The following is a 25407-nucleotide window of genomic DNA, read 5'->3' as shown; positions in this document are numbered from 1 at the left end:
AGGCTGGGAGAGACCTTCATTGATGCAGTCAAATCTTGTTCACGTGAAAAAAGTCTGCTCCTGAGTTTACGGCTATGGCAGCAACTCCAGGATGAGCTTCAGAGAGCCTTACAATCCTGGATCAAATCAAATCCTCAACAGTAAACATCCACTAATAAAGAACGTTCCCCAGATTGTGAACGTTTTTACCTTGCATGTTTTCTGAAGCTCCGCCCCCTTTCTTACAATCGACTGAAAGCTCTCATTGAAAAATTCAGTCCCTGCCCTGCCTTTTTTTTCCAAAGAAATTTAAAATTACAATACGGTAGAAAAGATCTTTTACTTTTATTCATATGAATGCCACAGAGTATAAGAAGGTATGTATGCATATTTTGTCAATACAACAACTTCTGTAAAACTTTTATGGTCCATGAAAGAAAGAAAAAAAATCTTATGGGTTTAGAACGGCATGCTCAATATTTTGGACTAGCAGAATCAATCACTTCTCGAGGCAAAATGCCCTTTATTTTATGTATAAATTGGTAATTTGCATGTATAAATTGGGAAAATGTTTCCACCCTTTTTCTAAATCTGTCAGCAAACTTTTAAAAGATTAAAAGTTTTTAATTCTTTATTTATGTTTAATAAAATACGATATACCATCACTACCAGTGATCTTTACTTCACTCGTTACTGTATGATACGTTTTGCGCCATATATAATAGGCAGGAAAGGATGGCATCTGGTACGCATACCTCCCTAGTGCACTGAGAGGTGGTATCAGATCTTTGGCAACCCTGGAAATGTGCATTGGGAGATTTTAAATGATAAAGCGGGAGGTAGGTGTTAGCTAACACCGATGACAGAGCACTGTGTTGGGAACAAGGTCTGGTTCAGGGGCGGCCATGAGGGTGTTTCTGCAAGCTGGACGTCTAGACGTTTGTACTGCTTTTTGGACTCGCGTTTACCTCTGAGGTTGCGAAGGCAGTTCAGGGCACCTTGGTCAATAAGAATCTGTAAAAGAAAAATAACTTGACTTCAATTACTAATATTGGTATCATGTTCCAAATGCCATGTGGTATTGCATGTATTTGTCTTTACCTCAATCAAGTAGCATATGAAGAAGTTGAGTGCAGCTACGGCCAACAGCAGTAGTTTATATTTCATATCAGGGATGTCATAGAGCTGCAGCACACGATGGATGATGGTATGACGGAAAAGCACCAGCCAGCTCATAAGAGCGAAGAAGACCAGCAGTGCGCATACAAACAAAACTGAGAAGAGGATGCAAAATACACTTTTAAATGGTTTTTGCATATAAATATGTATTTGCAGTGTGTGGACTGTGGGCACAACCACCCTACATTGATAAAAATTCACTCGTTCCTTTTTCTAATCCTCAGAAAGCCTAAACACTCAATAATCAAGCCGTTTGATTTTAATTATTCATGCTCCGCTCACTACTACTGACGGATTGTCCCATATTTGTAAGTTGTACACTGTAACCAGCACTTCACACCCCTCGGAAGAGAGGGGTGGGGTGAGCAGTAGCTCATTATAATTTAAAGAGACATGCACCGAAACAGGTCGCTGTGAACAGAGCTGTTTTTGAGGAGGTAAAAAGGGGGTTGTTTTACACACTGAGGAATTTAACCAAAGTATGTTACAGACTTTACATGTAGACATGAACCCTAATGAATCATACTAACTTGTGGAAAATGGGCATCAATGACCCCTTTAATAATGGCTAAAATGATAAAAATGGTTATCGGGAGTGGGCCATTGAAAATTATTACTTATTCTATAACTCTTATTATTATAATATCACTGTGAATTCTAATTCACATGATGAGGGAAAACACATTTATAGGCAAAATCTACATTTAATAAGACACAAACCCCAATGTGAAGCTACAAACTTCTCAAATGATCTGGATTTAGTCCGATTTACTAAATAGAAACTGTTACAAGAATACATTTTTTCCCCCAAGCAAAGTGTGATTTGTGTACTTCCTTGTTTTATGTTGCTTAATAAAAGCCTATACTGATTATAAAAGAGTATCAATAAATGGGTTTGCAGTGTACTTTTTTATGTAAAACAAACCTGTGTCAAAGTTTAAATTCTCACCATTGTAATAAAGTGGTTTCTTGTAAGGATATCCTTTAGTTATCACAATCGACATGATGATGTACTGGAACCCCGATAAGGCAAATATGCTTGTGTCCTCCATGTTGGGCAGATTTGCAGCCCCTGTTCTAGTGGAATTTAGAGGCACATACCTGAAAACAGTTACATAGTTATAGCACAAACACAAAAGTTATGAGGGTGCAAGGATTTTTAATATTACCTGAAAACTAGGTCACTTAGTCAGATGCTTACCAGTCTTGTGAGACAGTGATAAGTAGGGCAGACACTTGAGCTAGGATCAGCAGCACAGTGTGAATCAGTAAACTAGCCAGGACTGGTAGAGACAGAAGACTGGCAGCTGGTCGCCGGGGGTGGAGCTCATCGCTGGGACCTCCCCGTCCCATCACTATAGCCAAAACTGTCACCAAAACTAAATCAAAGAAGAGGAACTGCAAGTCTCCCAAGTTTGTTTTCTCCTACAATAGATCAAATAAATTACTAGTTTGTTAAAAAGCCCAAATTACTTCATTGTATATTTGGATATTTATTTTAAGCTCATGAAAAAATATAAAATGGACAGGCAAACACTCACAGTGTAGAGAATAAGTACAGAGGCAAACTGAATCAGACTGTACAAGGCCATGTACTTAAAAAGCCCAAATGATGTCACCAGTGAACACCTGCCTTCCCTGTTTTCAAACAAATTAGACATAAGATAATATATTATTATTATTATTAATAATAATAATAATTATTATTATTATTATTATTATTAATAATAATAATAATAATTATTATTTATATTATAACCCCAAAAAATAAACATCATAGTTTATTAAAATTAATTATTGTTATATATTATTTAATACAAAATTATATACAGGGCTCGACATTAACGCTTGTCTGGGACAAGTGGATTTTTTAACAAATAACAATAACAAAAAATAATCACCAAAAATGCAAGAATGATTCTTTATTCATTTAGTGTAAGTGGCGATCGATAGTGGACAATAATATATAATTAACTGACAATAACATGGTGTCGCTGTTGACGGTCGTGCAGCCTCTTGAGGAGAAATCACAAAAGAGCGCCGCTCATTTCACAGAGAAACTGTGGTAAACATTCAAAATGTGAAGTTTTTATATTTATAACATATGATACAGTTAAACAACATCACACAACCAAGTGTGGTGTTTTCCTGAATACCCTCACGGCTGAAAATGACACTGATTTCATATGACAGTTCCATAAACAAAATAATATGTAATATGTAATGTAAATAATATGAAGTCACTTACATTTTAGATGTTTCTGTTCTATTTTAGCAGTGAAAATAGTTTCAAACAGCAGAACCATAATGTTTCTTACAGCAACAGTGTGTGTTACTGAATGATTCAGCGTTTGTATTAATCAGTTGAATCAAAGATTCATTGACCTGTTCGTAAACGACTGCGGCCCTGTCCCAAATGGCACACTTCATGTGCACTATCGGTCTTGTGGACTTACAATGTCTATTGCGTGCGTGTCCGTTATGTCCACAAGACCGTAGGGTGTCCCATTCATCATGTAAGCTTAAAGAAGGGAGCTTGTGAGGGCGCTTTGTGGCCGTTATGCGCCCTGATGCGCACTTCAGCTGAGCCTGCAAGTTTGCAAGCTACGCAGGGGACTTCTACCTGGCAGTCAAAGTGGCATTACGTTGTGAAAGTGCGGACCGTGAGGGTTTAGAGCGCCATTTGGGCCTACCTCATTCTTCAATGAATCAACTGTTTGAATGAATCGACTCAATGAATCACTCATTAAGACTCATCTGCTGCCACCTACTGGTAGTTTAGTACATACTTACTAACATTTCTTGGTTTAATTTCAAAAATACAATTTTTTGTTTATTCAAAAATACAAATCTCATAATATTATTTAATGCAGTTGTAATTGTTCAATGTAAATTATTTAATTTCATTGGTAACAGCCATATAGTGTCTAATTCTAATTTAATGTATAGATCAAATTTAAGAATATAATATGAAACCTAAAGCATAGCCTATATTTAATAAGATTAGGGGGGAAAAAGGTAAAAAATATCACAAATATGCAGATTTAAAATATGCCAAATCTGATTGAACACAGTGGGTAGAATATTGCTTGAGAATAAATTATATTTACAACACACACACACAAATAAAATAAAATAAAACTTATTTCCGGACAAGCACATTTTTTGTGATTGTGAATGAATGACTGATTTACTTGCACATGAACATGCTTAATGTCGAGCCCTGATATATATAAAATTGTACATTTTAACATTATATATTGCTATTAGAATTGAGTCAAGAATAAAATATTCAATAATAATAATTATTATTATTGTTACCTATTTTAATTCAAAACATTTGGAAGTTAATTAAAAGTAATTCACATTATTTATAAATATGAATACATTATTATACATATTATATATTAATATTATAATTTAAGTAATTTAAATATAAAATTAAATTAATACTACTACTTCTAATAAAATGCATTATTAATAATAATAATAATTGTTGATTAAGAAATAAACATGATTAATATTCTTGTAATTAATAATAATCATTGTAATAAAATAACTATTATTTATTATTAAGAACAATAATAATACACACATATTATTGTAATATTATTAGTAAGAAAACGAATAATTATAAAAATAAATATAAATACATAAATAACTTTATATATTGATGTTATAATAACTTAAGTCAATAATAATACAATATTCATTATAAAATGTATGGCTAACAGCTGAGCAATGTACACAGTACAGTAAAAGTGTATATTTACTTGATGAGTAAAGGCACACAGCTAATGTTGCCAGACTTGGATGTGAAAGGAGATGCTACAGAGGCCTCAGCCTCAGACAATGACACACCGACATCTGCAGCCCTCAAGGCTCCGCAGTCATTGGCTCCATCCCCACACATGCCCACCCTGTATCTGCACAAAAGTCAGGAGATATGGCTGTTATACTCAGTGTTACAAACCCCTCCTAACAAATTCCGACAAGATTACTGTATTCATTATTTATCAATGGTGAACATAAATCTACATTTTGTAGATAATTCCCAAGCAACATTCACTACTGCTCTTTACTTCAATTTTACCCTAACTCACTTGAGATTCTGCAGTGCTTTTACCAGCTGGGTCTTCTGTTCTGGGGTCATGCGGGCGTACACCGTACCCCTTATCAGAATCTGTAACACAGAAACAATGAGCACTGTCAATTTCCAGAATATGCTTTTGAAAAGTATGGTGCCCACAGCACCAGTCTAAAACTGGAATGAATCGATACTTGTTAAACTTAATCCAAGTCACCTTGGGTAGATATTCAGGGAAATAATCACAAAGAGCTGCAAAGGACATTCCATTTATAGCCAAATGATAGCCGGCACTGTTCTGGTAGAGACCCTTTTGGTTCAAGAAGAGGAAATATTAATCTCTTTGCTGTTATTAATAAAAACTCCATGTAAGACATTACTATATGATATGTCAAAAGGTAACATCTATAAAGCACTTAATAGGTCAAACGAGCAAACCTGTACTGGATTATCAATAGTCTCATGAGTATTAATGGTGGCCACTGCACCATCTCCTTGATGAAACTGCAGCGAGGCCATTGAACTGGCAGTAGGGGGCGATGCATGAACGAAAATAACTCTCTCATGTGGCAGCACCATTCCACAGGCACGCGCTACATTCACAGCAGTGAGAATATTGTCACCTGACAGAGCAGAAAAAACAAAGTGACTAATCATTTTCACTTCTCTGTCTATAAAGCTAAGAGAGAGAGAGAGAGAAGCCAATGTTTAGTGTCAATTTAGCGACCATAAAGCAAATCGTGGTTATAAACATACACTATAAGGATTTTTAGATTACGTTTGTTGTTTTTGGACATACCTGTAATCATAACAGGCCGTAATTGTGCCAGTTTAAGAGTTTGAATGACTTCAGCACTCTCTGGCTTTACTTGGTTCTTCATTACTAACAGACCCAGGAAGTTCATGTCTTTCTCCACCTCCACCCTACAAGCAAACATTTATCAAGAACTAAGGCTAAGCAGAGCTCGACATTAAGCTTTTCTAGAAACTGTGTTTCAGAGAGGGAATTTTTTGTTTACTTTTTTGAAAGGTAAATTCACAAAACAATAAAGCTTCAGTATATATTATTATAAAATGAGACAAGGCACCAGGAATGTAAGCATGCAGTATGCAATAATAATTCATAATTCATTTCACTACAGTTTAAATGTTTGGAATCAGAAGAATTTTTAAAAGATATCAAGTCATACTTTTATTCAGCATTAAAGGGATAGTTCACCCAAAAAAGCTCACCCTTAAGTTCTTCCAAACCTGTATGATTTTTTTCTTCTGCTGAACACAAAATATATCATGAAGAATGTCAGTAACCAAACAGTTGATGGGCCCCATTGACTTCATTTTTTTATTTTTTTTTTTGCTACTACAGAAGTATTTTTTAGTATAGTGTATAGTGTCCCATCCCAAAAAATGGGGTCCATCAACTGTTTGGTTACCAATATCCTTCAAAAAAATTTTACAGCATTTTTACACAAACCACGACAGAATTAATTTTTGGGTGAACCATCCCTTTAAATTTATCAAAAGTGTCAGCAAATACATTTATAATGTTACCAAAGAGTTCTATATCAAATAAATGCTGTTCTTTAAAACTTTCTCTTCGAAGAATCTTGAACATTGATAACAATAAGACATTTTTCTTGAGCAACAAAACAGCATATCAGAATGATTTCTGAAGGATCATGTGTCACAGGAATAAATTATATTTTGAAATATATTTTCAAACCTGAAAACTGTAGTGTACATTAAAAAAAAAAACTGACCTTTCAACAGTGCTTAGGTCGGTCTCCTTATTGAGTTGTTTGTAGGCAAATCCAAGGACCCTGAAACCCTGGCTTGCATACTCCCGGAGAGTGGGTGAAAAGTTAGAAGGCACTGTCACAAGGAGAGCACAAAGACAGAACAAAACTGAGCACAAAAATAAATAGGTAGCATTTCATGTACTTGCTTGCTCTTCTCACGGTGATGTAAGAATCAGCCCTTTACCACTTTCTCGAAGGCAGAAGCTGGCCACCATCTCAGGTGCTCCTTTAAGAAATGTGACAGGAGAAGCTCCACCAGGGCCAACGGTCACCACGCTCATTCTTTGCAGAGAAGAGGAAAATGGGAATCTCCGTACAATTGCTACTGGCTGACTGACAGACTGAAAACCACATAAGAGAATAGACAAATCAGGATTAAAACATTATACTTATCCAATGTCTGGCATGGGGAAAATCTTTGCTTTATCTTAAAGAGCCAGAAACAAACATTCTGTCATAATTTACTCATCCACGTCATTCCAAACCTGTATGGATTTATTTCTTCTGTTAAACACAACATATATTTTGAAGAACACTGGGGTCCAAGCAACACTGAACCCCACTGACTTTCACAATATGGACAAAAAGGGACACTTTTTCAAAAGATATTATCTCGTGTTCTACAAAAAGTAAGTCATCCATATTTTGGAATTAAATGAGGGTGAGTATATGATTAAACCATCTTTTTCATTCACTGCAACAAATGCTCTTCTTATTTAACATTTTTTTCTTGTTTTCAGTACAAATATCTAAAAATTCTTAAATCAAGATTCATTTACTAGATAAATAAAATGTTTTCTTGTTTTCTGGGTGAAAAACTAAATGAAGTGAGTTCTACAGAACAAAACAGAAGGAAATTACTTGAACTTTTGGAGCTTGATTATGAACGCTGCAAAGTAAGTAAAATTATATAAGATATTTTTTCTTGTTTAGTTAAAAATAAAATAAAAAATAAAAATAAAACAAGCAAAATTATCACCCAATGGGGCAAGAAAAATACTCTTATTTCTGATTGGGATAGAAACAAGAAACAAGATTTCAATCAGAAAAAACAAGATTCTTTTTTTTACTCCATTGGCAGACAATTTTGCTTTTAAGCAAAAACTCACTTCATTTTGGTTTTTTTTTTTTTTGTAACAAAACAAAACAAATATCTTATATAATTCAACTTATCTAGTAAATGCATCTTAATTTAAGAATTTTTAGATATTTAAACTAGCAACAAGACAAAAATATTAAGTAAGAAGAGCATTTGTTGCAGTGTTCATAGTCAAGCCCCAAAAGTTCAAGTCCTTTCCTTCTGTTGTCATACACCCAATGACTGTTTTGTTCTGTAGATGGATCAACTTACATTTTCTTCTGACGGGAGCTCAGGTGCAGGAGGTCTCATCACTGCTAATACTCTGTGTCTCCCAAATTCAGAATCATGTCCCATCTCATTCTCTTTCTCAGTCAGTTCCTGTCATTTTTCATGCAAGATAATATCAAAGTTGCCATAAAACTGATTAAACAAAACACTGATTTATACGTGTTATATGTAAAAAGCATAAAGAAATGAGATTAAAATGACTGAAATCAGCTTTCCATCATGTCGTTCCAAACCTGTATGACAGAGATCACAAAAGAAGATATTCTGAAGAATGTTGGTAACCAAAACGTTTTGGTGCTATTTGACTTTCATTGTATTTTTTAAGAATATTTTCTTTTGTGTTCCACAGAACAAACTAGATTATTCAAGTTTTAAACGACATGAGGGTGAGTAAATGCTGACAAATATTTAATTTCTGGGTAAACTATCCCTTTAAGAAAATGAAGCACAGTGAGAAACCAGCCGTTACCCATCCAGTGGATTCAATCATTTTGAGCTCTAGAGGGTCTCCAAGTGCTTGACCCCCGAGCAAAGCTAAAGAGTGGCAGGAGGCAAGTGCAGAGAGCATCATTCCAGGGGGGAGAAAGAGAGGGTCAGGGACCAGCTCGCCAAATACTGCTCCACTCGCTTCCATGACGCCCCACACATCCAGACCCTCCTCTGTCAGAGTGCCAGTCTGAAATGAACACAGTGAAACTGCCAGTGTTCGTGTTAAAACTCACAATAGCTACATTTCCATTTAAAGTTGTGAATTTAACTTATGCACAACTGGAATATCACATAAAAAATAGTGAATAAAGCAGTGTTTCTATCCCAAGTGTTCAAGACTATCAGCTAAATCAGTTCCTGGGAAACTGGTGCAAAATATCTGCAATAAAAATGGAAGTTGTATCAATGGGGGAAACCATTGTGGCTCTTTTTGCCTCCATCATTAATGACTTGCATCTCAAGAGTGTGCAGACAAAACGCAATTACCGCTGTTATCTTGCGTTCGGATGCTAGTGTTCTGGAATACCATCATGGGAGGTCATTATCAAATTATTCTGATGAACGCTCAGACATTTCAGAATGATCAAACCAACATTTGATGTTATGCAATGAAATTGGTAAGCTGGTTTGTCCAGTTATCCAATCACATCCTCTGTTGAGGAAAAGTCATGTGAGGTTTTTGTCGCATCAAGGGATTTATTGGGTAAATTTGTTTCCCTCACTGTTTATGAGCATGTTGCCTTATCGGATCCAAAAATGTAACCGCCTTAATTGGGTGCTTGTTTTTTTATGCACAATTCTTGGCATTTCCACTCTTTTTTATTTTTTAATGCGACATCCCAAAATTTGCATGGAAATAGGTGAATGGAAAAATCCACCTCTTTTACTAACCTGACTTTAAATGCCATAAAAATGCTGTAAGATCAACGAGAACACCTTTATATTCATGGGACTTAAACATCTTAGAAACAGACTTTCGTTGAAACAAAAAAATTGTAAACAGTGTGAAAGGCTGCAGCACATATCTCTTTTACTCCAGACAGGATGTTGATATCTAGCAAGCAGAAGAGATCTTATCAGCTATAGCTAACCTTTATTGCATAATGCTGCCACTATTAAACTTATTTTCTTTGCTTTGAAAGCACATGAGGCATGTAAGATGGCATTTAAATTAAATGAAGGGATAACTTTGAATAAACCAGTAAAAAGCTTTCCTTTGACCTCACTACATCCCAGGGGACATTTAAATAATGTATAACATTTTAGGTGGGAAGAGCGTTTTTGCTCTGGAAAATTGTCTGGAAAAGTATTCTCAAATCATATTTCCTAGAGAGTATAATTCAGTTTAGAAAAGTAGAATATACTATGGGGAAACAACATGAAATGGATATGGATATGGATGGCGTTACTATAGAAAAAAATAAAATAAATATAATTCATTTATAATAAATCAATAAACGTATCTATGCTAGCTAGATTATGTGTAAAAGGAACACTCCTACAGTCAACAGATCTGACATGGGGAGTTAAGGAAACAGGTTCTCTATTGGTCTAACCCAGGGAACTGATGATGTAATCATTACACAAACAGAACACCTTCACTGAGTAATGAAGTTTATTTTAACAGCCTGAAGCTTAAGCTTTAAAAGCCATATTTAAGATTAAGCAAAATGCTTGAAACTACAATGGCATGAATACACCCGAGTTGAACTATCCATCTACAAGGTGTGAGTCATCACTCATCAGGACACCATTTAAGGAAACCATTAAGATCCTTTCAAAACAGAAAGCATTGCATGAAACCTTGATCTCTTACCTTATCAAAACAGAAAAGCGATATCTTGCCGCAGATATTAATGCGAGGAGGGCTAATGCAGAACACCCCATTACACTTCAGGCGATTCTGGGCATAGATAGCGGCTGTAGTTATAGCAGCAGGAAGAGCAGGTGGAACTATTATAGTCACAATATCCAGAGACCGGATGAGTAGTTCGTTCCAGGGCGTCTGATGACAAAAGAAGTGGATATACCCAGAGGAATTAAATGTGAAGTATAATTATTTTTAAATAAAATGTAATTTAGGAGGAACCAAATTTAATAGTACAGCAGTCATATTAAACTGTTGTACTACCGCCCCCTTTTTCAGCGTAAGTTTTCAGGTTTTTTACAGAAATTTTCAAAATGTCAGACAAAAAGAGAAAAGTACATGACTGTGTACTTAACAGCTTTACTAAGTAAAAACTACAGTCCCACGAAGCAATGCGAAGTTGTGCGAACAGCATAATTTAATTTAAAATGATGGAGAAATTTAAAACTACTCATTTGAAATTTTGATTGTATGAAATGTTTAAGTATTTTGAGAGTAGAGAGAGAAAGAGAGAGAAAGAGAGAAAGAGAGAGAGACAGAGACAGAGACAGAGACAGAGACAGACAGACAGACAGACAGACAGACAGACAGACAGACAGACAGACAGACAGACAGACAGACAGACAGATAGATAGATAGATAGATAGATAGATAGATAGATAGATAGACAGATAGATAGACAGACAGACAGATAGATAGCACCTCTAATGTAAATATGAAATACTTACATTGCTCATTGATAGTATCACAAGGCTATAAATGGTGCCGGCCAATGCTGAAACACAGATATTCACATCGATAAAGGCCCTTATTCTGCATTATGAGACATTCTGCGTCATCATATCACATTCATAAGACGCTACCAGGTTAAAAAAAAACTTACCCAGAAGTCCTAGGAAAAATAGGAACTTCATAGCATCCTTGTAGAAGCGAAAGTCTAATGGTTGAGGGTAGAGGATGGAACTAATAAGGTCTCCTTTGGCAGTAAAAAACCCTGATGAATAGAGACAAAAGTGGCATTCATGAGAAAACAACAAAAGAAAGTAAAATGTAAAAGTCATTAAAAATTAAAAATAATTCCTCCTTGTAGCTAAAATCAAGAGTATTATAGACTGTAGAATATTTCATATAAATTAATCAGACATTTTTCTGTGCATCCAGGCAGTCACGATTTACATGCACTACTGATTTGATAGCCTGATAAGCCAGACCCACATCAAGATGTTTGGTCTGGGAACTCTCCATTGACAGGGCTCAATCCAAGGGGCGGATAAATGGTTGTCTTTCAAACTCTGCACGCGATAGGATAGCGCTACAACCAACCAGAGCAACGTGAAGCGGAGCTAGTTGATAGATTAAACATTCGCTATATCCGGTCGGCAAAACTCTAAACACATCTTGCCTTTTTAAGAATGACTTCAGTGCCGTTCTTTGTTCAATTCTCAGAGAAAGGCTTAAAGGTGGGGTAAGTGCTATCTGGTAGCCGTTGTTGATATTTCAAATCACCAAAACAAACACGCCCCTACCCCCAAAAAGGGTCTCAGCCCTATTTTGATAGCTCCGCCCCACATATATGTAACCCAGACAACGACTTTGGCAGAATCTGTGTGTAACTAATCCAGGTTGAATATTCAATGAAAGTCATCCCTTCCATCACAAAAACACAAACCATTCTCATGAACAACTCGATAGAACACGAGCACGACAGTCCAACTAACGACATATTACAATTATGAACAGATTAGAGTTATAGCGATCACAAAAACACAAACCGTTCTCATGAACAACTCGATAAAGTTAGTATACAAGCTCGATAGTCCAGCTAATGACATATTACAATTATAACCGGATGGGTTATATAGATGAAAAGAGGAAACAAACATATATTTAGGAGTATAGTACCTTACCTGTCGGACACATTTTGTGAGCTGACGCTTGAAACCTTGAAACACTGAGGGGATTTAGATGCTCCATACTTTGTGGAAATGAACGGGTCTTTATCATTGCTGAAGTGAGCGACAATACAATCGCAAATGGACAAACAAGCGAACATGACACATGAGCATATTCAAGCAAAAGCCAGCATATATTAGTTCTTTCTTGGCTAATGTCCGTCCTGTGTGACTTGTGTTTTGAATAATGACGTGCACTGAACCTCTCTTCTCACCATAGACACGCCCCTTACCTGCTGATTGGCTACAAGTTTGTTATTCCACTCGGCCCGAGTCCTTTTTCTAAAACGGTTTTGAAATAACACTTACCCATCCTTTAACTCCAAGTCTTCCAAAAGTCATGGTTAAAGCCGATTCAAAAGAGCGTTGTTCGACAGCCTCTGTGTTTACTAGAAGCACGCAAACGCAACTCTGCCGTCACTATGTTAAGCTCCGCCCACCGACTCTATGCACGATGTGATTGGCCTGACCAGAGTTTGTTTTTTACAGCTCAGAACTGTATTGGGAGTTGTTAGACGACACTCGCGGCAGATAAGATTTGCTGCCGCTAGGGTACGTCTAGATTTCTAGGCTAATGATTTGGTGTACAAGAAACATTTCTTTGATAAACAGAAAGTTTAAAAGAAAGAAAAGTTGCAAAAGAAAAGTCACTTTTGAGCAATTTAATGTGTCCTTGCTGAACAAAAGTATGTATTTATTTTGTTTATTTATAAAACACATTTGAACGGTGGTGTATAATAGAAAAAATATTCTTTATAAAATCACCTGTGCGTGTTACAACAGCGATGGCCCCATTCCCAGCAGGACCGCCTCCTTTAGCCTGGATGAGCTGTGTGCCACAAAACAAAGTGTGTCTGCGTTGAGACTCTGGACTGTATGTGGCCCCAGAAATAGACAATGGCGTCTTCATCACTGGTATGCTCTCACCTGTCAGTGGGTAAGAGGTAGTAGTGAGAACAGAAGAACTGAAAAGCCTCTAAATGCATTCAGATTTAGCGAAATACACAATTTCAGAGGCCTTTTGGATTCTCTTACCAGTCAGCATGCTTTCGTTCACCATGCACTCCCCAGCCAGCAGGGCGGCATCACAGGGCAGGAGCAAACCCTCAGCTGGAACCAAAACACAGTCACCTGGAACCAGCTCCTCAGAGTTTACACACTCTTCCTCTGGAAAAACACAACGTTTTTTTTGTTTCACAAAGAACAAACCAACATTGTGAAGAGCGCCACTTTGCTAGCTGCTTATTTTTGGCATTTGGTAAGCAAAGTCACCTCCGTTGTCCCTTCGTACAGTAATGTTCACTACTAAACGGGCCATGTTACGGAGAGTGGTGCTTTGCTGCAGAGACATAAAATGACATATTATTGACAACTTATAACAGTTATTATATGAATTCACAACAAAACAAAGAAGTACAAATAATGCTTGCATACCTTACGAATCTGATAAAGGGACACAGCGATTGAAATTAAGGAAATGATGAAGATACAAGCAGCATAATAATAGTATCTGTCTGACATCCACAGGATGATGCTGAACACCTGAAATACGTAAAACGGATTGAGCACCTGAAAAAAAAATGGAAGGAGAACGGATCAATACATGATTATGGAGAGTATGGCACAATTTAATCATTACATAGTGTCCATAATAGCGAAATAATTAAAAAGGTAGGGAAGAAAAACGTCTACCTCCTCAAAGAGAAGTTGCAAGTAAGACTTCACAGGTACATCAATAACATTGGCCCCAAAAATTTGCTTTCTGTAAGAGAGAGAATGAATTAAACTGATTGTGTGTGGCATGAATTATATTCACATGTCATACAGTAACTGAAAGTGTACAAACCTTGTGCTTTGGTCTGCTCGACTCAGTCCTTGCTGTCGGCCATGTAGGTCAGCGCAGGTCCAGCCTTCATTGAGGATACTGGAAACAGATGAGAATTTACAACCCCACAGTTTCAACCAGTTTTATAACCATATATTTATGTAGAGGCTTCAGAGAAACCTATACCTTGCTTTGCAAAAGGCTCCTTTCCTGGCAACCCATATGTAGCGCAAGCCCTCAAACACATAGTATCTAAGCAGTGTTTTCTAGATGAAAGCATAACATGATATGATCAAGCAGATGGACCTGAAATGTAAATAAAATCCTCTATTTTGACTGCCCTTCTGTTACCTTTTCACTGTGTAGCTGCACAGTGTCTTTCCATTCATTCTCATCCCCCTCTCCTACGGCAAACTCCAAACTGGAAGAGATCAACATAAGAGTTAAATAAACACTTTATAACAACAAAGACTTTATAAACAAACATTGTAGAGTATTTTTAAAATATGTATATAATAAAATAAATAAATGCAGTAAAAAACGTTATTATTTAAATTCTATATTCTTTTACCCACATTACAGTAATGACAATTTAGGCCATGCAAATAATGTCATGAAATGAAAATAATTGTCATGAAAATAATGTCATAATGCAAAAAGTTATTTAATTCAAATATTGTGATAATTCACAATTATTTAAAATGTAATTACTTCTTTTATCTTTTGATTTAAATGTGAAATATTATATGCATACAACTTCACAACTGTTAATAAAAGTCACCAAATTATTTTAAAATGCAAGAATAGCTTCACACAAGTAGCTGGTTCCTTTTTGAAAGAAACTTATAAAACACATAAATACAAAAAAGGAGAAGCAATAAATTAATAAATGTACTGTGGGTCTCACCTGCTTTCCTCAATCTCATCCTTAAGCACTTCTACAACAAACTGCTGTCCATATCTGTCCTGTCATAACCAAACAAACAAAAATCCTTCCTTATTATGGAAACCTGATTTACTGTACATTCTTCACCCATTTGTTAAATTTACCAACCAGTGTTTACATTTTAAATGTATCAATCCAATGTCTATATATTGGAGACAATACCTTTAATAGTAAAACATCTGCCAGTGAAATGGGACAGGACTTGCACCTGGCCAGGATGCCGAGGCGAGGGCGCCAGTTGAAGAGCACTAGCAGCAGGCCTAAAGAACATACTGCCCCAATGCGGCACAACCACACCTTCCAGCACACCCATCTGTACCCTTGAACATCCTGAGAAGCAAATGACATTACATTTGATTATAAAATTATCAGTTCTAGACCAGAAAGAAATGCATTTGTATTTTCGCAACATAGTACCATATGTGAGACGGCACTGATCTCCTTGAGTCTTGGATCCTTTATGAGGGGTTCTGTGTGTGGGGAGGATGCATCATCCAGCCCCGGACCACAGCTTCCTAAAAGAAAAGATCCATAATTGCTCCAGTTGAGCAGCAACTCTTAAACTTCACCAAGACATTAGCCTAAAGCAAACACAATATATATCCTTTGTAGTGCACACTCCCTTTTTGTAAATACAAGAAGATGAAAGGAGGATTCTGAAATCCACTGCCGCTTCAATATACCTGTATATGTATGTATGTATGTATGTATGTCCTAATTAAATTCATAATCAAATCCTTAATCAACATTTATCTTCCTATATTATTATAATGATTCTTTCCATTTATGATTTTGCTTAAGAGAACCACTGAACATCTCCTGTTTTATAAAGTTTGTGTTTGGTTTCTGAGGAGTGACTGAGGCCTGAGGGTCTGGCCTAGAGATGTGTGATGTATCACTTAAACACTTGATAGCAACGAGGTGTCGTGTGTTTGGATTTTGGATGTATTACACACCCCTAACATGCCAATAGTACAGTAACAGTGTTTGCTCACTTAGCCCGCCTTCCAGATATGAAATATGGATTTGCATTTAATTTAATTTATTTTATTCATTTTATATTTCCTTTCATTGAAACACTAAAGAGTCGAGATGAATATTGCCTGTACTATTGTCTGTACTCTCACTGAGAGCAAGCACATATTATCAGTATGTTTTAGGGAACATTCTAGTTAGAGCTGGAGCTTAATCAGTGCCAACCTTGGAGAAACTGTGTATCTTTGTATGTGCGCAATACTCTATGTTATAGATCAGTGTACAATGGACATACTAACTAAGAGATGGGTGGACTTGTTGTTCTTGACAAGCTGGTGGCTGCTCCAGACCTGGAAGGTCACTACAGGCCTAATTCTGGGGTGAAAACTTCAACACGTGATCTATGGACACGTGCATCTGATTAACTGACAATGTTTGGAAATGTACCATGATTACCATTACCATTTGTTACCAAAACAGTATGTGGCAAAAGTGGTGTCCAAATGCACAGTACTCATAAAAGAGTAGGCAAAAAAGTACCGTGATGACCTACTACTTAATGCAAGATTCAGAATTGTTGAAAGATGGACACTTTACTATCCCATGAGGCCAAGGGAAAGGATTTGCGAATGGTAGAGAAGCAACACAACTGACATTGGTAGGTGACAACATGAGGAATGGAATACATCTGTTGTAAGTCTACATTACATTCATACTAAATAGAACATACTTTTTTGTAGCAACAAGTAATAATTCAAAATATGTACCTACTCAAGAGAGTATGCAATTTTGGACACAGCCAAAGATCTTTAACAAAATACATCCATGTTGTGCGTAACACTCAAATCATCTTGACAAGATAATGATGTACTGTTTTTGAGCACCAGTAATATTTAGTATATCTAGCTATTTAGTATATCTAGCTTTGAAAACATGATAACATGGCTATTTGAAAAAGGTTTATAAAGATGTATTTTAAAAGGTTAAGTCTGAGAAACTTGTGAGCCTGGAGTATTTTCTAGGTCACATAAGATTGTAAACGGGAAGAATCAAACTGAAAACTTCTTCTTTTTAACTTTTTTTTTTTTTTTCAGATCACATGCTTGCTTTGTGATGTTTCTTTCTTTACAAAAAAATATGACTTTCACTTTATAAATGCTTCCTTCAAACAAAAGTGAGAAACAGCAAACAAACTTTTATAATGGTGGCCTATCTACGCAGGTATAATTTTGACACATATGCTGACTACTAACATTAGTAAGAGAGATGGAGAATATATTAAGAAAATAATTATTTTAGCAGCAGAAACTGGGCAATACAACAACAGAGCTTAAAATAAAATGCCAAGCCATTTACAATCTTAAAACGCTTGATACGGAGCTTGAAATACAGGTTCTGCCACCTCAGTAAGAGTAGATTCCACAGATGAGGTGGAATATCCAGCAGTAAATGTGTTAGAAACATGATGCCCCATTCAGCGCCTTATTTCACAAGTTAAAATGACTTTGATTCAACATAACGTCAAGTTTGCCCAGTAATAGTTTCAGTAAGTTCTAACAACTGAAATGAATACTATTTAGAACACTATGTTGCTGAAGAACTAATTACAGGTATGATTTTCATGAGAGGAATAAACAAAAACAAAACTTACCACCGTTTGGTCTTTTCTTTGATGCACCTTCCTGACAAAAACATCCGCTATTTGTCTACGGTATTACAGTTTCTACTAGATTAAATATCCACAACATTACAGTAAACCTGAAAGGGTGCTAGGAAATGCTCCTGTTCAGGTATTCCAAGCAGGAACTCGATAGCTCCGCCTACATTCCTCTATGAGCCAGTGAGCTTTCAATACTGCTGCAAGTCCGACTCACTTCCGTGAACCGGTTCTTTCAAACAGTTCGTAACAAGAATCGGTTCAAATTGATTGATCAATTTTTCATGTCTGTCACCTCACTCATTAAATTAAGCCACATGTAACGTTAGCTGCATATTGATATGATATGTAGTAGGTTTTCAGCCTCAAATAGATTTAAAAGTGTTTATTTAGTTCCGTTAACAGCTATGATTAAATTCATTACCAAATTATTTTAGAACCTTAAAAAAATGAATGTACATTAAATATTATATTAACCAATATAACTCAGCAGGAAAAAAAAGTTTAATAAAATGTTAGAAAAACATTATTTTAAGAAAACCAACTTTGTTTCATATGGGATTTGATAAAAATGTAAAGTCATAAATTAAAAAAACAAACAGCTTTCTGTTTTGTTTTTGCTTTCTGTATTGTCAAATGTGTTGTACGAGAACCGCTCGGAACGATTAATCGGTGTCAACGATGAATCGTTCCGAGCGGTTCTCGTACAGCGAAGCCGTTCGATCAATTCACTGTAATGTTCCGATTCACATAAACAATTCAAACAGCGCCATTTTGGATTATTAACTGAATGAAACAGAATGAAAGTGAGGCAGTGAGGGGCTACAAACTATTCAGTGGATTGTCTGGTAATGTGGTGTTTGGATTGTTTGTTCTGCAGAAACACTGCAAACAATATATTTCTAAGAATTTCTAAGAAATATCAGTAGACAACATGAGCTGTGGAAAATTATAAGTGATCTAGGATCTTATTAATACAGCTTTTTATAGCATATGCCATTGAAAACACAGTAAATGGCGCTGATCTGAATAAGGTCTATTCTATCACGAAAAGAACAATACAACCCTAGAGTTTTGTATCCCATACAGTCTGCACATCAGATGACCTCAGATTATGTCAGGTTAGCCCATTTAATAATCCTAATTAATATCATTCTGACGTCATACATTAACCAAATTACTAAAACTACACTAGATAAAATGACAACTTTTGTGCAGCAAAGTTCGTCTCTGATGACTCTTAAAACTAGAACAATTAGAACTGTGGGATATCAAGTTTTATTCATATCTCATACGAATGAAAAAGATTCAAATTCTTTATTAAATTTCAGCTAAGAAGATGCGATATGACATATCTAATGATATTTCATTCGAAATAAACATGCGCAGGCAAATTGCACTTACCCATACCTGGTGAATCCATCTATGATCTAAAACATGAGTGCTAATGCACATACTTTTCTCTAGGCTAATTACTGCATTACACACTACCGCAGAAACTAACTGTTTCTGCTTCAACTGTCAGTTTTGTAAACATAAACGTGACGCTGTACGTCCTTCTTCCTTTACGTTCTTTTGTCAACTCACCAATTGAACACTGCCACCTTGAGGACATGACGAGACCTAACCTTCATAAATCGAATTTACTCAGAAAAGCCGTGCTCTTCACATCTTTTTCATCACTACAATACATACCTTTCCATCCTAGGCAGAACATAACTTGTCAACAAATTCCTGTTTTCCTAAACATGCAGATATATGAAGGAATTGCCACGCAGACAGAACAGACAATTTGTTACATGTTAAATTTTATTCTGACATTCTCATTACAGTATAACTTATTATACTCTGGTTATACTCATGTATACAGTATAACCTCAATCCAGTTAAAACAAATAAAAAGCAAGCCCTGTTATAGATTTGTTTTACATTAGCAGTAACTATAGGTCTCCACTATCAAACAAAGTAAAAATTAAATATCCCATATCTCACAATAATTAAAATCATTAAATACATTATATTTCCGAATGTACAAGTCAGGTGGCCGACAATCTCTTTTCTTTGTAAGTCGCCATCATTTTCTTAACCTCTGCTATGGCCTTTCCGGGATTGAGTCCCTAAATAGGCAAGATGTCAAAACAGATTAAATGAAATACAGTAACAAATGGGAGACACTTAAAACAAGAAGTTGCAAACAAACATTTACTTGAAGTATAAAACTTTTCATTTCATTTTTTCACTTGAGAATGAAAAATACCCCATGATTCACTCACTCTCAAGCCATCCTAGGTGGATTTATTTTCTGTCTGATGAATACAATCAGTTATATTAATAAATATCCTGACGTTTCTAAGCTTTATAAATGGCAGTGAATAGGGCTCACGAGTTTGAAGCTCAAAAAAGTGCATCTATTCATCATAAACATACTCCACATAGCTCCGGGTGGTTAATAAAGGCCTTCTGAAGCAAAGCGATGGAGTTTTGTAAGAAAAATATAAATTTGTAAAACTTCTGCCTTACATATTCAACGCACAGAAAGTGTAACACCTCTCGCAGTTCAAAAAGCTTACGCTATGTCCGATGTCGTATGCCGCGGCAGTTATGCTTTTTTTCATAAATTGAATACGGAAGGCAGTCTAAAGGAAACTTGATATTTTACTTTATAAAGTTTTAAATATGGAGATTTTTTTTGTACAAGGCCTTTATTAAACCCCATATGCTTATGATGGATGAGCTTCAAACTCAATGGACGTCATCACTACCATTAAATAACTTGGAAGCATCATGATATTTATTAATATAACGCTGATTGTAGTCTTCAGACAGAAGAAAGTCATATACACCTAGGACAGCTTGAGGGTAAGTAAATCATGGGGTAATTTTCTTTTTAAAGTGAACCACTCCTTTAATGTCCAATGACAGATGAGAAGATGGCCTACCTTGGGACATGCCTTTGTACAATTCATTATTGTGTGACAGCGGTAGAGGGAGAAAGGGTCCTGTAATTTGGACAGACGCTCTTCTGCAAAGTCATCACGAGAATCAATCATCCACCTATATGCCTGCGGAATTCAATACAAAACAGCGAGTTTCTCCAGTGTTTAAAAAGTAAATAACATAATAATTGTTCATATAAGAAACATTCTGAAGAGAAAAATCTAATACCTGCATGAGCACAGCTGGACCAAGGTACTTGTCTCCATTCCACCAGTAACTAGGACAACTAGTGCTGCAGCAAGCACACAGAATGCATTCATACAGGCCATCCTATGAGCAAGGAGAAGAGATGTGCATTAGCAAAGGTCAAAAATTACCCCTCACACTGACAGAACCAGCAGGAATATTCAGCAGAAGACTTCGAACCAGCTTTTGACGGTCTTCGATTGTCTGGAGGTACTGCTCTTTTCCCTGCTTTGACTCATCCTTCTTCTTTAGATAGGGCTCGATGGACTTGTACTGAGCATAAAAGTTGTTCATATCCTAGAACAACAGTTTACACAATCACAGGTACTTTCTCTTTTTTTGTTTATTTAATAGGGACAAAATACAAAATGGAAACATACCAGATTATAGCAACATTGTTAATTCGCATTATATTTGACAGATTTAAAGCTGCAGTCTGTGACTTTTTTTTTTTTTGATGGTTAAAACTCAAAATTATATACAGTATTTATATAATGAAGTATATAACCAGCCAGTGTTTACAATAATAACCTTGTAATATTGATAAGCTTGTAATCAATGATAAGCTTGTGATAATGTGTTATAATTTGAGTGGTACTGATAGCTTTCCGCAGGAAATACGAGCTTCTGCAGTTCGTCCTTGCATCATTACGTCACGTCTGTATACATAAGGGAGTCCTGGCTAGTAAGCTATATTGCCTGTGTGGATGCTGCAGGTGGCGGATCGTTTGTGGCCTCTTCTTACAGCAGCTGGAATGTAATTAAACTTGTCATGTTGCGGATTGTAATCCAGAATGTTCAAAACGACAATCCTTAGTGCGTTGATAGACAACCCATTAGATTCTCAAAACATTAGATTCTTCCGCTCTGAGAAGCCGTGCCGATGCACAATCCTCATAAAGAAGATAACTCCACAAATGTTCTGCAATTTTAGAGATCAAAAAGATGGCGACAGAGAGGTAAAACTTACAGACTGCAGCTTTAAAGGGTTAGTTCCCCCAAAAATGAAACTTATGTCATTAATGACTCACCGTAATGTCGTTCCACGCCCTTAAGACCTCCATCTTCGGAACACAGTTTAAGATATTTTATATTTAGTCCGAAAGCTTTTCTTTTCCTCCAATGAAAATGTATGCACACTATACTGTCCATTTCCAGAAAAGTAATAAAAAACATCATCAAAGTAGTCCATATGTGACATCAGTTGGTTAATTAGAATCTCTCGAAGCATCGAAAATACATTTTGGTCCACAAATAACAAAAACTACTATTCAGCATTGTCTTCTTGTCCGTGTTTGTTTTCAATCCTCAAACAAAGATTCGAACGGTTATGAATCAGTGTATTGATTCATGATTCGGATCGCGTGTCAAACTGCCAAACTGCTGAAATCACGTGACATTGATAATCCAACTTCTGAATCAATACGCTGATTCATAACCGTTCGAATCTTTGGAATAACCATTCGGAAGAGAAGATAATGCTGAATAAATTCATAGTTTTTGTTATTTTTGGACAAAAATGTATTTCCGATGCCTTAAGAGATTCTAATTAACTAACTGATGTCACATATGGACTACTTTGATGATGTTTTTATTCCCTTTCTGGGCATGGACAGTATAGTGTGCATACACTTGCAAACGCTGTCGGACTAAATATAAAATATCTTAAACTGTGTTCTGAAGATGAACGGAGGTCTTACGAGTGTGGAACAACATTAGCGTGAGTCATTAATGACATAATTTACATTTTTGGGTGAACTAACCCTTTAAAGATAAAGATGGATATTCAGTTAACAGTGGTTTACTCACAGGGACAAGATCTTTCACAACATACATGTGAGGGAGAGGGTAAATCTTTGTCACTTTGCTGGTATTTGTATCGGTTTTGTCTATACAGGCTAAAGTGTTGCCCCCATTGATGTTCATAGCACATGAGCCACAGATACCTGTAAAATTATATACCGAGAAATTACAAACAAGTATTCTCACATAATGCAACATTAATAAGGCATAGTTATGTTTATTAAGTTGATTACTTTTAAAAAATACATATTTTCTTTCTATTTAAATGTATTTCTTTATTAATTTCTTTACCCTCTCTACATGAGCGTCTGAAGGTGAGTGTCGGGTCCATTTCATTTTTAATTTTGATGAGGGCATCAAGAATCATTGGACCACATCTAGGATGAAAAATGTTTAGAAAATTGTGATATTTCATTATTTAAAAATGAACTAGACCCCAACTGAGTCTAGTTTCTCCCAAGGTTTTTTTCTCCATTATGGCACTGAAGAGTTTTGGTTCCTTGCCACCGTCGCCTTTGGCTTTTAACTTGCTCAGTTGGGGACACCTAAATTTCAACTATATTACCGATCTGTCCGCATAGTCACTATATGATGTTTGAAATTAACTGGATAACATCAACGTTTTCACCAGAGTGGCCGTTCAGCCGAATCAAATTCTGTTGCATTATTTTCCTGTTAACGTTGCTTTGAAACAATTGGACTTGAACAAAACCCCATCAATTCACTTTAGAAAGCCTTTATTAACCTCCCGGAGCCATGTGGAGTATGTTTATGGGGCTGGGGCTGGGGCACTTTTTTGAGCTTCAAACTCAATGGACACCGTCACTGCCAGAAAGAAGAAAGTCATATACACATAGGACGGCTTGAGGATGAGTAAACCATGTAGTGCAACATTTGTACTTAATGTCTATCATTTGTGTAAATACTGGTATACGTACGTGTTCAAATCAACCATATAGGTTTGCATGCGGGGCTTGTCACCAGGTGTGTCAGGGTCCCATCTGTAAATCTGAAATTTCTTTATTTTTGGCTCAGGGGCAGGGGCAGCTGCTGTCTGGGCATATCGCACCAGCTGGGTTAGAAAGGAGGACACATTAGAATCACTATAAAATCGGTGATACTAAAATGATATGAGTTTAATGACATTATTACACAAACAAATAAAAGATAGCGTCCCTGTTTTAATTATATTAAGTAAAATTAAAATATCATATACAAGTAGGCTACATTACTTTTTTATTTTCATGGATTTGAAGAGCGTGTAAAATATATTAATATAGCCTATATTGTTATATTTTATTATAATTATTATATTATAGGAGCTTGAAGCCTCTGTCATAATTAAGCAGAGCTTCACAGCGCCACCTCTAGGTATAAAAGATAAGTAAGTGCGCAAGAGAGTTATACCCTATCACTCTGTAACTCACGTTGGAATTTATCGGAATTTATTGTAGTGTATAGCTTTCAATATCAGTCCTCCATGATTCCAAGATCAGTTTAATTAGAATAAAGTTAGCCTACATATCAGAAAAGAGAAGAAACCCAACTGAAGACGACGTTTTAATATGCTGCGCACAATAGTGGTTAAGTAGCCTAACATACACAGGTTATCGCTGGACCTGTCAGCTAACCAGCTCAGCCCAATACACATGTCGAACTTGAAACGTTCTCTTTAAAGCACGATGGTCTCGCACATCACACATACACATCGTACACGCACTTCTTTTTAAGATGCGGACAGGTCAGAACTCGTAGGTAAAAAAAAAAAAAAAACACTTACCACCAACGTCCTACAGTTGCGAAAAGCAAGAGAGCTGCGTGTAAGAGAATTGCACGTGAACATCTTCCACCTCAGTGCTGTTATTGGTTATGAAGGAGTTTTGTGACTTGAACCGTTTCAAATGCAAGGTGCCCTCTGCTCCTCCTCCTAATGCCAGCGTGAGCGTGGATGGGCGTCAAGCGTCGTCAGTAATCCCAGTCATAGTTTGGAAATAATGTGGAAACATTGTGGTTTCCATGGACATTAATAGAATTTTAAATTAAAAAGTCATGGGGATTTGAATGATATTCTATTAGCTCCACACTCTTAAAAATAAAGGTTCTTTATTGGTATGTGGTTCCATGATAATATAAGTGCATGCCTAGAAACTAAATTCTGACTAATTTAAAAAAGCTTCTGCCACAGAATAATTGCCTCCATATAAGAGAACACTTTATGGTTTTTAATTTCTTTAAAGTATATTTTTAAAGTAATATTTTTCATATTATGTGTCTTTTCACAATATGTAGCCTAATAT

The 25407-nt window shown here is 36.1% G+C and overlaps 2 protein-coding genes across 4 annotated transcripts; both read right to left on the bottom strand.

Moving 5' to 3' along the window:
* Positions 1–300: 300 nt before the first annotated feature.
* On the bottom strand, positions 301–19692 carry atp13a2 (ATPase cation transporting 13A2). Of its 3 annotated transcripts, none has more exons than XM_067446200.1 (29): positions 19529–19692; positions 15910–16007; positions 15655–15822; positions 15454–15512; positions 14898–14967; positions 14733–14812; positions 14568–14645; positions 14414–14483; positions 14156–14290; positions 13994–14060; positions 13757–13888; positions 13487–13648; positions 11653–11763; positions 11498–11544; positions 10719–10907; positions 8883–9089; positions 8396–8503; positions 7229–7385; positions 7006–7117; positions 6045–6169; positions 5684–5868; positions 5463–5555; positions 5262–5341; positions 4932–5084; positions 2700–2796; positions 2360–2583; positions 2108–2259; positions 1081–1253; positions 301–993 (listed from the first exon to the last, which is right to left on the bottom strand). In XM_067446200.1, exons 1-29 carry the CDS (start codon positions 19545–19547, stop codon positions 826–828), a joined length of 3519 nt encoding a protein of 1172 aa, XP_067302301.1. In that variant the 5' UTR covers positions 19548–19692; the 3' UTR covers positions 301–825. The 3 variants fall into 3 exon arrangements, with proteins under 3 accessions (XP_067302301.1, XP_067302302.1, XP_067302303.1); XM_067446201.1 differs by having other exon boundaries at positions 19535–19690; XM_067446202.1 differs by lacking the exon at positions 19529–19692 and adding an exon at positions 18119–18266.
* A 218-nt stretch (positions 19693–19910) lies between these two features.
* On the bottom strand, positions 19911–25064 carry LOC137078675 (succinate dehydrogenase [ubiquinone] iron-sulfur subunit, mitochondrial-like). Its single transcript, XM_067446203.1, has 8 exons — positions 24891–25064; positions 24049–24182; positions 23402–23487; positions 23117–23253; positions 21488–21604; positions 21290–21391; positions 21064–21186; positions 19911–20241 (listed from the first exon to the last, which is right to left on the bottom strand). Exons 1-8 carry the CDS (start codon positions 24951–24953, stop codon positions 20161–20163), a joined length of 843 nt encoding a protein of 280 aa, XP_067302304.1. The 5' UTR covers positions 24954–25064; the 3' UTR covers positions 19911–20160.
* Between the last annotated feature and the right edge of the window lie 343 nt (positions 25065–25407).

The sequence above is a fragment of the Pseudorasbora parva genome, chromosome 6 (assembly GCF_024679245.1).
Source record: "Pseudorasbora parva isolate DD20220531a chromosome 6, ASM2467924v1, whole genome shotgun sequence".
NCBI lineage: Eukaryota > Metazoa > Chordata > Actinopteri > Cypriniformes > Gobionidae > Pseudorasbora > Pseudorasbora parva.
Note: the sequence above shows the minus strand (reverse complement) of the source record. Positions and strands in the feature narration are given on the sequence as shown.

Excerpts from the sequence above, each read along its gene's own strand:
- atp13a2 (XM_067446200.1), bottom strand. Across the intron at positions 14,813-14,897 it reads TGCAGCTACACAGTGAAAAG|AAAACACTGCTTAGATACTA; the intron begins GTAACAGAAGGG and ends GCTTTCATCTAG. Across the intron at positions 7,118-7,228 it reads CTTCTGCCTTCGAGAAAGTG|TGCCTTCTAACTTTTCACCC; the intron begins GTAAAGGGCTGA and ends TCCTTGTGACAG.
- LOC137078675 (XM_067446203.1), bottom strand. The coding sequence starts at position 24,953 with ATGTTCACGTGCAATTCTCTTACACGCAGCTCTCTTGCTTTTCGCAAC. Across the intron at positions 24,183-24,890 it reads GCAACTGTAGGACGTTGGTG|CTGGTGCGATATGCCCAGAC; the intron begins GTAAGTGTTTTT and ends TTTCTAACCCAG. Across the intron at positions 21,392-21,487 it reads TCGAAGACCGTCAAAAGCTG|GATGGCCTGTATGAATGCAT; the intron begins GTTCGAAGTCTT and ends CCTTGCTCATAG.